This window comes from Anomaloglossus baeobatrachus, chromosome 2, assembly GCF_048569485.1.
Source record: "Anomaloglossus baeobatrachus isolate aAnoBae1 chromosome 2, aAnoBae1.hap1, whole genome shotgun sequence".
In the NCBI taxonomy this organism is placed as follows: Eukaryota; Metazoa; Chordata; class Amphibia; order Anura; family Aromobatidae; genus Anomaloglossus; species Anomaloglossus baeobatrachus.
Window position 1 is genome coordinate 181,249,682 of NC_134354.1, and position 18,525 is coordinate 181,268,206.

General features: G+C 45.7%; 1 protein-coding gene across 1 annotated transcript in view; it reads right to left on the minus strand.

Moving 5' to 3' along the window:
* Positions 1 to 8,314: 8,314 nt before the first annotated feature.
* Positions 8,315 to 18,525, minus strand: part of OTC (ornithine transcarbamylase) — an 89,451-nt gene continuing 79,240 nt past the window's right edge. The window contains exon 10 of the mRNA XM_075333511.1: positions 8,315 to 8,440. Within this exon, the coding sequence (XP_075189626.1) occupies positions 8,381 to 8,440 (60 nt within the window). The 3' untranslated portion in view covers positions 8,315 to 8,380. The remainder of the gene's footprint in view (positions 8,441 to 18,525) is intronic.

Below are 18,525 nucleotides of genomic sequence, written 5' to 3' on the forward strand. Positions count from 1 at the left end.
TACTTGTAGACAGTTCTTTTTCAAACCTATCTTGGGGAAATTCCAAACTGCTACTAACTATTATCCTCTCCTCGTTCTTTAACCACAAAACTATACAGGAATTGATGCCATGTTCTACCATATATTTTTGTGGTTATTGTTTTTCTACTTTTCTGTAACATAGAAATCAGATGAAAACTCTTTTTCCTCTATGGTTACATTTCAAATTCCATGATGTCAAAGGCATTCTGTCCTCTTGAGGATGAAGAATTGAACCCCAGGATAGTAGATCCGGAATTTCTGGTAGAATGCATGAATCATAGATTGACATAATTTTTGCCCAATAGAACCATGGCCTTTTGGCAAAATGGAGCTAATAAGATCAATTTTGCTTGATCCTTTCTGATCTTCTTCAGACCTGCTGGATTCAGAGCAGTTAAGCGTAAGCCAGTCCAAACTAATACTTGAGTAGGAATGCATCAATTTATTAAGGGAACCCCTAGGCATCCAGAGAATAAAACTTTCTTACTTTTGCATTTTCCCTGTATGTAAATAAATCTATTTCCGAGGACCCCCAATGGTCAACTATTTCTCTGAATACTTTTTGATTTAGTGTCCATTTTCCCTGTCTTATTTAGACATAACTTAAAAAGTCCACTCTGTTGTGCTCTTTTCCCCTTATGTGAAGCGCTCAAAAGGATAATATTCCCCACCTGAAGGATTTATCCTGCTTCAGCCATCAGGGATCTGGATCTTGGTTGTCCCTATTGATTTATGGAGACTACTATAACTATATTTTCTGATAAGATCCTTACATGACAACCTTGTATTAGTGTAAGCATGTCTTGTATTGTCCATTTTACTGCCAAAAGCTCCTTTATATTGGAGGAATCGGACCTTTACTCCTCTGACCACAAGCCCAGGACAAAGATGTTTTCCAGATGAGCTCCCCAGCCCCAAGGACTCATGTTTGTTGCTATAATCTGGAGCATTTGATTTGTAAAGGAAACACCTCTAGACAGATTTCTGTTTTCCAATTACCACAGAAGACAATGGGTAGAAGTGATAGAAATAATTACATTTTTTTCTAAATCTCCCTTTAACTTTTTCCTTTTCTCAAGGATTTCCCACTGCTTTACACGTTGCAATTAGTTGTACAATCGCATTTGCGATGTGACACGCCCAGGTTGCATACGGGATCTTATGAGATTGCACATAGGTCGTTCATTTGCTGTCACACGAGCGTTAGTAGTCTATGTTAAATTGATCAATTTTATGTGCGATCCTTTAGATCATGTGTTCTGTGACGTATGCATTGGGCACCTTTTTTTTTTTTTTTTTTATTTATTGACTTGCCAAGCGTGTGTAATGTGTAGGGATGCGTTTTTACTATGTCATCTGCCATTCAGCTCTGCTACATGGCCGCTGACAGCAGACACAGACAGCCATGTAGCAGAGCTGAATGGCAGATCACAGCAGAATGAACTCGGGTGAACTTCACCCGACTTCATTGTCATGCTGCGGCTATGTCTGTGTCGCGCCCTGATTAGCGGTCACCAGTGAAGGACTTACCGGTGACCGCTAAACTCCTGAGTGACTGAAGTGAGCAGCCCTCTCTCATATACTCACCAATCCTCGATCCCCGGCGCTGCACGGCGTTCACACTGCTGCGGCGGCTTTTACTATTTTGAAAAAGCCGGCCGCCCATTAAACAATCTCGTATTCCCTGCTTACCCCGCCCACCGGCGCCTACGATTGGTTACAGTGAGACACGTCCCCACGCTGAGTGACAGGTGTCACACTGCACCCAATCACACCCATAAGGAGTTATTGGCAGCCCATAGCTGCCAATAAGTCCTAGATTAATCATGTCAGGCGTCTATGAGACACCTTCCATGATTATTCTGTAAATTACAGTAAATAAACACACACACCCGAAAAATCAGTTATTAGAAATAATATCACAAACATATACCCTGTTTAACCACTTTAATCAGCCCAAAAAAACCCTCCATGTCCGGCGTAATCCAGGGTGGTCCAGCGTCGCTTCCAGCGATGCTGCATGGAGGTGACCGGAGCTGCAGAATACACCGCCGCTGCTCCGGTCAGCTTCACACAGCAACTGAAGACAGCTGCGCGATCAGCTGAGCTGTCACTGAGGTTACCCGCTGTCACTGGATCCAGCGGTGGCCGCGGGTAACCTCAGTGACAGCTCAGCTGATCGCGCTACTCACCGCTGCTCCTCTCACCTCCACGCAGCTAATGAAGGCAATAGCGCGATCAGCTGAGCTGTCACTGAGGTTACCCGCAGCCACCGCTGCATCCACTGCTGGATCCAGTGACAGCGGGTAACCTCAGTGACAGCTCAGCTGATCGCGCGGCTGTCTTCAGTTGCTGTGTGGAGGCGGAATGTTGCCTGGCACTTTTTTTGTGTGGCGAAAAAACCGCATCGCGCTGGATCCGGCGCGATGTGGCGCGATTCACAATGCAAGCCTATGGGCGCCGGATGCAGCGTCCTGCGGCAAAAACCGCATCCGGCCGCTGGATGCGGTTTTTTTGCACTGCGCATGTTCAGTATCAAGCCGCATCCGTCAAAAAACGGACGGGCCGCATGGAAAAACTTATGCAACGGATACAGTTTTTTCGCCGCATCCGTTGCATATGTTTTTGAGACGGATTGAGCCGCATTGCAAAAACCGGATGTGTGAAAGCAGCCTTAATAGGGACAGAAGGTAGTTGGTACAGGGGCAGAGAATGGATTGGTGGGTAGGAGGAGTTTTCTGGAGGAAGAGGGGGGGCAGATGAGGGGTTGTAAAAAGGAACTTTGTCTTACCCCCTCTCTTGATTTCCGAAAGTAGACCGATCCCCGCCCACCCTCCCTTTTGTCTTAGTACTCAGGGAAATATTAGGCTGTATTGTTTCCTTTGTCACAGCAGCGGGGGTAGGTCTGGTCCAGAGGCGTTTGAAGGGCATGGTAACTGGACCAAGAGACACCGTCTTGGTGTGGTGGCTCTGGGTTCCGGAATGTTGCAGGCACGGAGTTCTGCAAAGTTGGGGGTATTAATCCGTGGGTGATTAATACCTTAGCTCTGGGTCGGTGTGTTGCGGCCAGGGATATTGGGGTGAGAAGTTGTTCCTGGACTGGGCCTACCCAGGGTTATATATTTACTGTATTGGTTACTGTGCTACCTATTATTTGTTGGGGTCGCCCATTGGACGGAACCCCCTTGTGTTTAGAATGTAAATAATAGGTAATAAAGGCTGCTGTGGCCAATTTGAACCAAGTCGCATGCAGTCCGTGTATTATTTACAGATGGTATTGGTGGGAAAAAATGTTTTGTTTTTTATTTTCCCAGGCCACTTTTTTTAGAATTCTATAAGGCACCGATGGGTTGAAGATGCTCATCACACCCAAAGATAGATGACTTGAGGAGTGGAGCTTCTAAAATGGGGTCAATTGTGTGGGGTTACTACTGTTTTGGCAACTCGTACGCTCTGCAAAAGTGTCATAGTGCTTATGATTTAAGGCCGCTTTACATGCTACAACATCGCTAAAGCAATGTCGTTGGGGTCACGGATTTTGTGATGCACATCCGGCCGCGTTAGCGATGTCGTTACGTGTGACACCTATTAGCGATTTTGAATCGTTGAAAAAACGTTCAAAATCGCTAATCGGTGACATCCCCCCTAATCTCAATTATTGTTGCTGCTGCAGTTACGATGTTGTTCGTCGTTCCTGTGCCAACACACATCGCTATGTGTGACACCGCAGGAACGAGGAACCTCTCCTTACCAGCGTCCCGCCAGCAATGAGGAAGAAAGGAGGTGGGCGGGATGTTACGTCCCGCTCATCTCCGCCCCTCCGCTTTGATTGGGCGGTCGCTTAGTGACGTCACTGTGACGCCGAACGAACCACCCCCTTAGAAAGGAGGCGGTACGCCGGTCATAGCGACGTCGCAGGGCAGGTAAGTAGTATGACGGGTCTGAGCGATGTTGTGCACCACGGGCAGCGTTTTTCCCGTGTCACACAACCGATGGGGGCGGGTATGCTCGGGTACGCAGGAACGAGGAACCTCTCCTTACCAGCGTCCCGCCAGCAATGAGGAAGAAAGGAGGTGGGCGGGATGTTACGTCCCGCTCATCTCCGCCCCTCCACTTTGATTGGGCGGCCGCTTAGTGATGTCGCTGTGACGCCGAACGAACCGCCCCCTTAGAAAGGAGGCGGTACGCCGGTCATAGCGACGTCGCAGGGCAGGTAAGTAGTGTGACGGGTCTGAGCGATGTTGTGCGCCACGGGCAGCGTTTTTCCCGTGTCACACAACCGATGGGGGCGGGTACGCTCGCTAGCGTTATCGGTAACGATATCGCAGCGTATAGCGGCCCTTAGTCCTGTCAAAGTTGCCCTCCTTCGCGTCCTAGTCCTTCTGTGAGCCCAAACTGTAATTTTCGACCACATATGGATTATCGCGGAACCTATGACAAATTTCACTACACATTTTAAGGTCCACTTCTCTTGTTACCTTTGTAAAATTGCAAACTTTCAGGCTAAAACGAAATTTTTGTAAAAATAACCCAGTAATTTTCATTTTTTTTTGTTTCACTTTTCATTAATTCCAGTGAAGCACCTGAAGGTTTCACAAACTCTTCTGAATGTGTCTTTCAATTCCTTCAAGGGCGAAATTGTTAAAATACGCCCACATTTGGGCGTTTTCTCCTTAAAGCCATTTCAAATATTAGGTGGTCTCTAAAAAAATAAGTTTTGTAAACTCTATTGAAAAAAAAAAAAGAAATATTGCTGCTAAACGTTTAACCCTAACATTTTAACTACTGCATTTTTCGTTTTAAAAGACGCACCAGATTATAAGACGCACCCCAAATTTGAAGGTGAAAAATAGGAAAACAATAATTTTTACTGTTAAAATGAGGGTCCGTCTTCTAATCCTAGTGCCTCTTATCTTAGCTCACCAGGGGGGAGCGGTGGTGATGGAGCGGCTCAGGAAGGTCACAGGAGGCAGGGTAGGCGATGCTGCGGAGGAGGGAATGTCACGGCTCAGGAGGGTCTTGAATGCTGCGGACTTGGAGGAGGGGGAGTCGAGGTTCAAGAAGGTCAGTGTGTGGAGGGTCGGCGAAACTGCAGGCTCGTGAGATATCACGGTGGCAAGCGCCAGTGATCTGCCAGCGGGTTCGGAGGAGGGGGTGTCGCAGCTCAAGAGAGTCAGTGTGCGGCAGCAAAGGGTTAGCGATACTGCAGACTCGTGGGGGGTCACGATGGCGAACGCCATTGATCTGACGGCGGACAGTGGGCTCCATTTAATTGCTGGCTGTTAACATGATGGACTTAAAGAAAATGGACGCAGAGGCGGCGCTTGCATAGATTTGCCTTAGCGGACATTTTTTTGAAGTCCATAGCATCAACTGCCGTCAATTCTAAGCAATACCCCAAGCCGCCACAAAACCCCATGAGCCCACAGTATCGCCGACTCTCCATTGCTGGGCTGCTCCACTGCAGTGACACCCCCTTCGAGCCCTACATGTTGTTAACCCTGCGCCACCACTCTGCCACTCCGGGAAGTCACATGCGCTTTGTAAGTTGCACCCCCAAAAAGTGCGTCTTACAAACCGGAAAAAATGGTAAATAACAAAGCATTTTAAAAAATAAAGTAGACATATAGTAACTTGCAAAAACTGCAATTGTTTTTCAAAATGTTCATAAAATTTCACATATTCTTATAAATAAACCAAACTATAATGATGTACATTTTCCACTAACTCTGTCATGAACAAAAATAATCTCAGCATTTCAGAGTTATGTAGGAACACTCCAAAGGTATTATCACAAAATGTGACACATACCAGATTTGAAAAATTTGGGCTGTCAGGAAGGTGAAAACAGGCTTTGAAAAAAACATTAACATTGCCTATGTGATACCGTGTTTTTCCAAAAAATAAGCCCTCCCCCAAAAATAAGCCCTAGCAGGGATTTTCAGCATTTTCGGAGCAAGGCTTAAATATAAGCCCTCCCCCGAAAATAAGCTCTAGTCGCGGATCAATAATGAAGTGTCAGTGCAGCTAAATAGTTTACAGATAATGCAGGACACTTCATTAAAGAAAGTGGGCATCTGCAATCACACTCACCCGACGCCGAACAGAGGACCTGCAGTGATCGCACCCCCACACACATCCGATCTCACACACACACACACATCTGATCTCACACACACACATCCGGTCTCACACACAAACATCGGGTTGCACACACAATCAGTTCACACACATATTCAGATCGCACACATACTCAGATCGCACACATAATCAGTTTGAACACATACTCAGATTGCACACATACTCAGATTGCACACACAAACATCAGATCACACACGCAAACATTGGATCACACACATAAACATCAAATCACACACACACAAACATCACACACACATCGGATCGCACACATACTCACCACATCCAGCGACACCGATCTCTTCTCGCCAGCAGAATCCTGAGAGGCTGTGAGGTGGAGTGCAAGGACCTGCTGCAACAGGACCTGCGGACACACGTGACTTCCTCCCATCATTCCCTGGTGCCAGCAGCACTGGATGTGATGTGATGTGTGTGTGTGTGTGTGTGTGTGTGTGCGTGCGTGTGTGTGCATATGTGTGTGATCTGCTGTGTGTGTGTGTGTGTGTGTGCACTGCGATATGCTGTGTGTGTGTGTCTGTGTGTCAGCCAGAAGCATGGGAGGACGGCGTGCAGCACCCACTGGAGATCACAGGAGGACCTGGGAGCCACGCAGACATCCGGGTCTGGTAAGTATGCGTCTCCTGGGAAGTGGGGGGGTCTGCTTTTTTGGGGGGGTAAACTTACCCCCCAACCGTGTTTCTCCAAGAATAAGACTTCCTTCAAAAATAAGCCCTAGTGCATTTTTGGGGGGGCAAAAAAAGTATAAGACAATGTCTTATTTTTGGAAAAACACGGTAGTTATTTTTGCATGTGATACAAAATGACTGATAGGGCTAAGAAATTAAACATTCTTGGACAAAAATAAAATTGTGACTGAAGTTATTCTGTGTAGCAATAACCTTTTTAATTTTAGCAGAAACATAAAATAAAATACTTATCCGATATGATTGTTAGAATGTAGGGTCCCTAGTGATCCTCTGGGAGCGATGACCTCTTTAATTTCTAGAAATCCAAAGTAATACGAGGCACTACCAGATCTGGACACGTTTAAGACAGGCCAATATTGCCAAAACGTTGCCTTACTGTGTCTCTTCATTTTTGTAATGTATTTTAAATATTTTGGAATAAAGTTTTAAGTTTTATAAGGATCATTAATAGTGTCTTGGATTACTTTGGATTTCTACAGTAGTTTGGACCTGGTGGGAGGCCCTCCCGAGTAAGCACAACAATATCAATGGTGCATGGGAATATTATATTAGACTTTATAGTTTAGCTCAGAATTGTCAGAAGTCGGGGCATAGAGAGTAAAGGCTACTTTACACACTGCGATATCGGTCCCGATATCGCTAGTGTGGGTACCCGCCCCCATCTGTTGCGCGACACGGGCAAATCGCTGCCCGTGCCGCACAACATCGCCCAGACCCGTCACACATACTTACCTGTCCGGCGACGTCGCTGTGACCGTCGAACCGCCTCCTTTCTAAGGGGGCGGTCCGTGCGGCGTCACAGCGACGTCACTGAAGCGTCACTGAACCGCCGCCCAATAGCAGCGGAGGGGCAGAGATGAGCGGGACGTAACATCCCGCCCACCTCCTTCCTTCTGCATAGCAGCCGGGAGGCAGGTAAGGAGAGGTTCCTCGTTCCTGCGGCGTCACACGGAGCGATGTGTGCTGCCACAGGAACGAGGAACAACTTCGTTACTGCTGCAGTAACGATTTTTAAGAATGGACCCCATGTCGCCGATTAGCGATTTTGCACGTTTTTTCAACGATGCAAAATCGTTTATCGGTGTCACACGCAACGGCATCGCTAATGCGGCCGGATGTGCGTCACAAATTCCGTGACCCCAACGACTCCGCATTAGCGATGTCGCAGCATGTAAAGCCCCCTTAACTAGACAATTGGGCGCTTGAGTCTGAAGAGCTACTGAGCACTAGGCTATGATGACCTAAAGTGGCAGAACAATAGGAAGAGCTCATGGACCTCACCTATTTTGACACTTTTGAACTTTTGACACATTACATTGGTGACTGAGCAATGTTACACATTGTACTAAAATGTGGAGCAGCCGACACAATTGAAGTCAAATTATTGTCTACTACATGGAAATAAATGTGTACAAGATCATTTTTATTTGCATGAAAGCTTTCAGTCGAAGCTCATTCTTGTGAATCCGTCTGCTGCTGCACGGCAATTACTATCCTGCTGGATGTGCCAGGAATTAGAATGTAGGTCTTGGCATCCGCGGTGAGTAATCAGTTAGCAAAGAGACCATCACACCCTGAGGAACAAAAACAAGCATTAATCGAAAATACTGGGATTAGGTAAAGATGAAATTAAAACATCCATTTCAGACACTCATGGAGCTTTACAAGGATATGTTATGCATTAGCTTTATAAACTCTACAAAATAACCAGCAAGGAGAACGACTTCCCAGTGCTTTTAGAGTCTGACAGTAGCCATTCTGCCCCCACCTCTTGTTCCCTGCACCAGAAAATCCAAACTAAATATAAAAAGGTATTTTTTATTTACCATTGCCTAAATGATCGATGCTGTAAGGCAAAATGTACGGATGGCAAGATGGCATGCTGTCTAATTGAAACATGGATCCTATCACTAGAAATGGCATACTTTTAATTTTTTTTTTGTGGCCCAGGGGTTATTGGCAAGTAAAACAGTCCATAGACAATATTTATATGTGTTGAATACGCAAAGACCCCCAAAACCGATAAACACAAACCTGAAAATTGGACTTGCGTATGGGTCTTTTTTCATTGTTTATGGCTTGGGTTTATATGTTCAACTGCACATAGCTCAGTAGCAGGGCAAGTGCATATAGGCAAGTGAAAGGTATTAAAGAGAAACTGTCACCATGTTTTTGTTATCTCATCTGAGAGCAGCATAATATAGGAAAGAGACCCTGATTCCAACAATGTATCACAATGTATCACTGGGTCTGACACAATCAGAACTCAGAAAGCTAACCCTGCCCACTCCACAGTTTTCTATGTACATGGCCACAAGAGCTTAGGAGTAGGGGTGAGCGGACCCGTGGAAGTTCAGGTTCAAGCGAGCTGTAGTCAAAAGTTTGGTTCAGTCCCTGAACACCAAACCCCATACAAGTAAATGGAGGCCCGAACATTTGTGCTGTAATAGGTGGTAGTAATGAGCAGAGGGCTTAGAATGGAAAGAAAGGAAGCAAAATAGGGGTAAGAGCAGGACAATTGCCCTGAAAACAAATGTAGATATGGAAATTACTTAAAATAACATAGAATTTAAAACAAATAATAATAATACATTAACAAAAAATAAAAAAAAATAATCCTGAACCAGGAGGTAGAGAGAGGTCCAAGTGGAGAAGGAGGTTGAGGAAGAGGTGGACGTGGTGGTGTGGGTTGAAGAGGAGAAGGCGGAGGTAGCCAACACTGTTGTTTGTGTTTTTGTATTTTTTTTTAATTTGGGAGGTCCCAAAACATTGGGTATGGCAAATAGAATGAGCAAACTGTGGTGGAGTATAACAATGGCTGGGTATACTTCTCTAGCAGCCAAAGGTAAGGAGGTAAGGACAAGTCCTGTGGAATATACGACTGGTTCATTTCAATTCATGTGAGCTTGCCTACATTGGCCATGGACAGTTGGAAGCATCTGTCTGTGATCACACCTGCTGCCATGCTAAATACACATTCTGGCAGTAAACTTGTCGCAGGGCAGGCCAGTACCTCCAAGGTGTAAAAGGGCCATCTCTGGTCATGTGTGCAATTTGGAGACCCAGAAATGAACTGGGGCAGACCCATCACGTGGAGACATGTGGACACATACTCTTCCACCATGTTGTTGAAGCCCTGCCTCCCACTAATACACGCTGGATGAGATGGTTGTGGCATGCTGAGGGAGGTTTTTCAAATTTCGGCCAGGCTAACTCTCTCTTCCGAAGTGGTGCCAGTGGCTCAGCTGCATTGGAGACTTCCTCTTCCTTATCTACCTTGTGCTTTTGTGCTTCCACTGAGCTCCCGTTGTCAGGTGGGAATGCCGTCAGTAGTGTGTCTACCAGTGTGCGCTTGTATTGCCGCATGTTCTGATTATGCTCCAGTGATGGAAGTAAGAATGGCATGTCTTCCTTGTAGCGGGGATTCAGCAAGGTGACTGCCCAGTAATCAGCAATGGTAACAATCCAGGCAACTCAGCAGTTGTTGCACAGGCACAGCAGCATATATTAGTTTATGTGTGCCAGGCTGTCCAGAGGCAATGACAAGCTGTCCTCAGTAAGGGGTGTAGGGTCTATGTCCTCTGTATTCCCCAGCCATGTTCCAGTGATACTTTTGAGCTGTTTTGAGTGTTACCCTGCTGTGAACATGGTTCTTCCTCCGAATCCTCCTAATTATCTTACAAAACTGTCCCCTGGATGAACAGTTGTGTGTCTGGCCGCTGTTGGTATAAGAACCCATCCTCCGAGCCATGTGTGAACAACTAGCCTGATAATCATGCTAATAGTCCCTGTTTCTTCTGCTCCTTTTCCTCCTGTGCCACCACCTCATCCATCATCGCCTGTAGCGATTATTCAAGGAGGCACAGAAATGGGATAGTAATGCTGAAAATGGTGTCAATAGTGCTGGCCATGTTTGTGGAGTAGTTTAAGCAGTGCAACATGGCCCACAGGCCTACTTGTGAAGTGGTGTTCCACAGAGTGACTCAACTGTACGTACTGCAGTAAAAACTCCACTATTGCCTCAGGGGGTGAGGTGAAGACAGATGCCCATGCATTGGCCGCAGGTGCAAACTCTGCCCTTTCAGCAGGGGACTGGGTGGAAGACAAGGCAAAGGAAATGGAGGCATGCTCAGCCATCCAATCTAAAACCGACCCTACTTATTCTGGCCTGATCATTTGTGCAGTGGTACTCTAGCATGTGAAATGAAGCAGAACATTCTGTCACCTTCGTGCACCAGTGTAAGGTGTTTTATTTGGTTGCATATCAGGCACAGGTTGACCACGTCCTCTACCTGCAGTAGCTACACCACCACAACTAGCAGTACCACAGCCACATTCACGTCCCCTATTTGATGCTCTCCTCCTTATTTGCACCCCAAAAAGTGCACAGTAGATAAAAGTGAGTACCAAGCAGATTATTGCGCTCTTAGGCGACTCAGGCTTTGTTAGGGAACTCTGCACCAGCTCTATTAGGGTACTGTGCACCATGCTCTGTTAGGGCACTCTGCACCAGGCACAATTAAAGTACTGTGCACCAGACTCAATTATGGTATTCTGCACCATGCTCTGTTAGGGCACTCTGCACCAGGCTCTGCAAGGGTACTCTACACCAGGCTCAGAATAGCATGACGGCACCAACCAGAATCCAGCCTTTGATACAGGCTGGGTCATGTGGTGTGCCGAACAATTACAGCCATGTTAATATTTGGCATGGCTGTGATGGCTCTGGAAGTGCCCACATCCGAAAAGCTTGTTGATTGGCTGTGCTGCATCCTCTCAACAAACTTTATTCAGCATTTGAAGTCCAAACTTGGACACAGACTTATAGTTCAGGTTCTCGCATCATTCACTCAGGAGCCATGTAGTACTGGGCAGTGATTACCTCTTGGTGATAAAAGCTTAATTGTGAGTAAACAAGAGCATCCAGCCTAATAAATGACACATCCCTGAATTCAGTGTTTTAACCCCTACTGTCCTCAGATTACATAGCATAAATCTGCTGACAGATTACCTTTAACCAATGAGTACTACTCCTTATCTATAGGACTCAGATATAGCAGAGATGCATCTGTCATTTACCTGTTTGTTTCGTACATTTTGAAAACTCAGGTGGCAATCACAGAAGCATTTAACTAACATCATTTTCTATATATCCATCTGATAATCAAAAAAGTATGTAAAAAAGCCTCCACATTTACATTTTTTTTTACCTTCGCTCTGTGGTCTTCCATGCATCATTTATTTCATTAACATGTTTTGGCATTTGCATTTTTTACTGCAGTTGTTTTATTTATTTTATTTCAAGTCATCTATTGCTAAGTATTTTCACAGAATCGCAAGTAATAAAACGAGGTATTTTTTTAATGTGTGAAGGCTTCCTCAGCTGGGATCACACAAGCAATTTTGTGAAAGTTTTTTAATGCCATTTTTGAGGCAAAATCAGAAGATCCAAAAATTAGGGAAAATATAAAGAAAAGATTCATCGCTCTTTTATTGTGTGTCCAAATCTATGTTACGCTTTAAATAACTGTCACCAAAACTTCAATGCCTTCATAAAGTATTCATACCCTATGAACATTTCCACATTTTTTACATTATACCCATAAACTTCTTAAATGTATTTTATTGGAATTGTATGTGATATACCAACATTAAGTAGCCAATATTTGCAAAGTGTAAAGGAAATGCTACATAGTTTTCTAAATTTTTTAAAAATATGAATCTCAAAATTGTGACGTGCATTTGTATTCAGCCCCCTACAGTCTGATAGCCCTAAACAGAATCCTGAGTGACCAATCGCCTTCGCAAGTTACCTAATTAGTAAATAGAGGCTACATGTATGTAATTTATTCTTAGTATAACTACTGATGTTCTGTGAAGGCTGTGACGACATGGACTCTGTCAGTGCCCAGCAAGGGTTAAAATTTCTTAACATTCAGCCGGACATGAAGATATTTTGTTTATAAACGGGGAATAAGCCCTCATTGTTTCATTTCATTGAGTCTAGTGTTAAGGCCCAGTCACACACAACGACTTACCAGCGATCCCAAAAACGATGCGACCTGATAGGGATCGCTGGTAAGTCGCTGTGAGGTCGCTGGTGAGATGTCACACAGTCAGACCTTACTAATGATGCAGGAACGATACAGGTCGCAGTAGCAACCTGTATAACGATCTCAGCAGTCACTGTGACCCTGTCACACAGTGTCAAACACAGCGATGTGTCCTGCCCAGCAGGACATCGCCTTTGAAGAAAATGGGCTGGACCATTCTGCAACGACCGGCGACCTCACAGCAGGGGCCTGATCTCTGGTAGATGTCACACATAACGAGATCGCTAACGGGATTGCTACTGCGTCACAGAAAGTGTGACTCAGCAGCGATCTCGCTAGCGATCTCGTTATGTGTGACGGTACCTTTACAGTTCTTGTTGACTCATGTAATTACCTTGACCAGAGAGGATCAGATACCCAGACAAATCAATTGTGCGAACCTCCATTGTATCCATTGTATCGTTGGATGCGATGTGGCTGGGCTGTCTCCATTGTTACTGTCAGAGAGCATTACTAATAGGAATATTTTATATGCGGCTTGAAATCTAGCCAATAAGAGCCCACTCTTATCAACCAATCGTCTGAATGGAGAGCTCAGGGCTATAAGAAGGAGGACTGTCCATTGCCCGGGAGACTCTTGCTACATGTTACCAATCTAGGACCTGCGGATCCGATTGGCAAGCCATAACTGAACCTGGATTATAATACTACATGGACTTCAGCATTAAATGAAAGGATTCGGCTGAGATATCAAGGACTACCTAAGGAAGAAATCTAGCTTCTGACAATCCAGTCATCTGACTACAGACTTTGCGGACCTCAGCCAGCTTCCTAAATCTGGCATTATTCCATTCTCGGTGGATGCCCGCCGAAAGCGGGGTGCTGCTGGATTGGAGTAAGTAGCCCTCGAAGTTCAGAGGCACGGACATTCTAAATCCCTGGTGAGCCAGCGGAAGGGTGAGACTCTGTTGCCTGTTACATTTCTGTGTTTTGCTGGTTATGTGTTATGTGTCTTTAATTGTTTGAGGATCCAATAAAGTCTTAATATTGTGATTCCCTCACCCTGTCTTGTCTGAGTAGTGTTCCGCCCACGATTAAGGAGGTCGGTCGTTCAGTTGGGATGAGCCCTGGGCCATGCTGTCTTTCTAAAGGCGGCCGGGCCAGCGGGCGAGTGCACCCACTGACCCCCGTGTCTCCACAATTAAGACAGCATGGCCCAGGGCTCATCCCAACTGAACGGCCGACCTCCTTGGTTTGCAGGGGGAGGTGGACAGGGGTGGACAGAGAGAGTTATCCATGCAGCAGTATGGGACTTCTCGATCACCAGGACAACCAGTGGGGTGCGGGTGCCGCATGGGGTATAAGAGGAGGTAACCATGACACATAGCAAGCTTTCTGGAGGGACATCCACTGAGGCCAGACTGAGTGCAGGAGAGCACCAGTACTGGTGGGACGACACACAGCTTATCTTTCCGTTGTGGAGCCTGGGGTTTGTGAGCTGGGGCTCAGCCCAGGTTCCTTCTGCTGATCGCTGGACAGCGAGAACAAACAGGACATTTACACTGACACTGGTAACCGCCTGGATTTTGCACCAGATAAAAAATAGACCACGACCATATAGTGAGGGTAATTTATAGAGAAAAACCAAAATTTACAATAATACCCATAAAATCAATGTTATTAATCCTAATATTTAAAAAAGTCACACAATGACATTCAAACAGACAAACACAGTGTGTGTGTAGTGTGAAAAATACACACTTAGTAGAGAGGAACGATTTGAGGTAGATAGGAACAGAGAGGATGAGCCGACGTGGAATGGGGGCACCACACAATTAGGGTGCATAAAGCCACATTGTCAGGTAGGACCGAGAGGAGGGATAGACAGCACCCCTGGTATCTATTATCTTCCTTATACCTCTCTACTAAGTGTGTATTTTTCACACTACACACACACTGTGTGTTTGTCTGTTTGAATGTCATTCTGTGACTTTTTAAATATTATGATTAATAACATTGATTTTATGGGTATAATTGTAAATTTTGTTTTTTGATCTTGCACCAGATAACCAGAGACTTACCAGCAGTGAACCAGTTTGGTCTCAGGCAATCTCCTAACCAGTGAGTAAAACACCTGAACTGGAGCTCTTGCCTCGTTCCTATTATTTACCGGCGACGCCATCCCGTACTCCGGCGATTACAACCACTATCATCCTCCCGTGGGGCCTAGTTCTACTTGCGGACAGCCATCAGACCTAAGCTGTCTGATACCAACAGCCCCAGTAGTGATAGACTTTGTTCTCCCCATATAACCGCACACCGCAAGTGGCATCATGAAAAACAATTTTTATTTTTATTATTTTCCCCTTGTACAAATACCCCCTTCAAGCGAACCCCAGGGTCACGGAACCGGGCAACAGCCACCCAGTGAACTGTCCCAGTAAATATACTGCCTGGGACCGAGTACCCCACAGCCCTGGGGTGCGTTACGCACATAGCCTAACACTGCACATCACCCTGAAAATGCCATCCCCACCGTTAAATATGGAGGTGTCAGCATCATTCTGTGTGGATACGTTTTGTCAGCAGGGACAGGGAAGCTGGTCAAAGTTGATGAAAAGATGGATGGAGCTACCTACAAGGAATCCTAGAGGAAAACCTGATAGGCAATGTGCACATGTTGAGTATTTGGTCAGTATTTTACATCAGTATTTGTAGCCAAAACCAGGAGTGGAATGTGACGCCCTGGACTAGCCAGGTAGTCACAGATAGCGCCCCGCACAACACCAGTCCCACATTAGGTAACATCAGCCAAATACATAAACCCTAGTCACCTCCCTCAGTGCTTAATGGACACACCATAAGGGCGGAGCCAGGCGGTTGGCACGCCCACCGAGGAGTTCAGAGGGCCTGAGGCAGGTAAGGAGTCAGTCAGTCAGTGCTGTTTTAGACAGTGGAAGCAGGCCTGTGTAACAGGTCTGCAGCGGAAACTGACAGGTGCCAGGGTCGTAGCCCTCGTACCTTGGCTAGGAGGCAAACGGTGGCCTAGCCTGCAGGAGTCGGGAAGACGGTCAGGTGGAACCGTGGTGCACCGGGACAGGGTAGTGGCCCGCCGGTACCGACCTGGGGAACCGACTGGAAACCGGAGCACACAGGGGGGTACTCAGACCCTGGAACGAGGTCCAGAAGCCACTAGACTGAGTTAATTCACTGATTGAGGTCTGGACTATAGGTCCTTTCCCACCCAAGTCCCGACTTAAGACAACAGCCCACCGAGGGGGATAGAAAGCCACCGCACAGGCAGAGAGATCCCACGGGCCAGCGTCTGCGGGCAAACGGGCTTTCCCGACACACATACCACCGGGGAGCGGACTCCCGTCGCTGAAGTGAAGGCAGTCTACATACACACTACACGGTGCAGGAGAAAGGCAAAGACCACCGAACCGGGTGGGGACCAGACACAGCCGGCTGCGGGCACCGTCCACCATCAACTTTGTTTACCAGAGGCTTGTGTGTGTCAATCACAGTGAGTACCACAGTGCCATCCGGCCGCGCACCGCCCTGCACCGCCCAGCTCTCCCCAACAGGTCCCGGGGCCATCATCCCTGCCCACGGAGGGGTTAACTTCTAATCTTAATCTTGCTGCATAACCATCTCCCCCGGGTGCCCCGTAACTGCAGCGGTGGTGTCTACACCTTCACCACATCCCGTGGGTGGCGTCACGAACTCAAACACGACACCTACCTACCACCCCCCTACGTAGTGCCAGGATCCTTTCAGAGCGAAGTGACCACGGGTCCGGAGGCACTCGAGCCACCCACCAACGAGCCTGGATCCGAGCTGCTCGGCTGCGGCCGAGCGCGGGGCGGTACACATCGCCCAATCAGAGGAAAAGTATCATACAAACACGTCACCACTTCTGTATTTATCACCCCTTCCTGTTTTTGGGTTACAGATACTGAGGTAAAAAACTCACCAAATACTCAAAGCTTGCTTGATATGAAAAACGTGGGAAAACTTTGTATGCAAAAAAAATTACAGCTATAACTACTAGTACTATTAGAAGCTACAACTATTGTAAGCTCTATGTAGACACCCATATATGGTTTATACATTTTCTATTTAAGTAACTTCTGTAACATCCCTGTCCAGTGAGCGCAGTATCTCCTACTTGTATATTTACTGTTTATTCACCAATTGGGCAAATGCACAGGTCAAATCTGCTACCAGCAGCTCCTATATAATCCAACCTAGAAATGCAACGATAGTGACTTGGACAACACTATATTCACATGATAACTATTCTCCTGCATTGATTACAGGTGTATTAAAACATATTATCATGGTTGTGTTGTTGTTATTTGATTATGCACCTTGGTCTGCTCATTCTTTGCACCTTGGTCTGCTCATTCTTTGCACTGGCTTAGTTCTCCCTTTGTGAGACTCCCATACTTTCTCACAGCTTGGAGCCATTATGCACACACACACACACACCCACACACACACCCACACACTCACACACACACCCACACACACACACACACCCACACACACACACACACACACACACACACACAGACAGACACACACACACACACACACACACACCCTGTATACTCTTTTTTGGCTTTATCTATAAATGTTTAGCTATTTATCCTATGCACTACACTACCATCCATAATTTCAATGTTATGTATGCAACCAATGTGATGATTTTATTAAGACTACAATGTTTTTATTTTGTGCTTTGGGTCTGTTTTTTACATCCTACACATTCCCCTATTTTCTCTTTTTAAATGGTTTTAATACATATATCCCATTGAATTGATGTACCAATAAAGGATTTTAGTTAGAGTCTCTTTATGTCTATTGGAGCTATAGAGATACAGAAGATAATACATAGAAATAGATTGACAGGGAAAGGGACAGACATATAATAAAATTGCACAATTTGGAGCTTATTGGGCAGCTTTTTATAATGAAATAAATAAATGAAAAAAATGATGCAGGGTCACCCTATTTTTGATAATCAGCAAAGGTAAAGGAGACAGCTGCTGGTTAATATTACCAGGCTGGGAAGGTCCAAAGTTATTAGGCCCTTCTCAGCCTAAAAATACCAGCCCACAGCTGCCCCAGAAGTAGATAATCACATTAGATGCACCAATTCTGGTGCTTCAACTCGGCTATTACCTTTACTGGTTATCAATAAAAAAGGAGGGGGGAACCCACATTGGGTTTTTTTCCCATTTATTTATATAATTATGAAAAGATGTCCGTTACGCTGCAAAGGGTGCAATTTTATTACATGTCAGGGGGTTGTGCAATAATATTTCTGGATATTTATATATCTGTCCATCTGTCTCTACCTATCTAATATATTATCTATCACTATAGCATTCATTGGTGTCCAAAAACGCTAGGAAAATGCAGGTGAAAAACACATGCAAAATCACATTGAAAATGCAGTAAAGGGAAGTTTTTACCGTAGCATTTTTCCTGCCAAGAGATGCAGAAACAGTGCAGAAATTTCTGCAACCAAATATTCAACCTGTGCACATACCCTTAGAATCACATGAATTTCACATACACAGTAGCTGATTCATCAA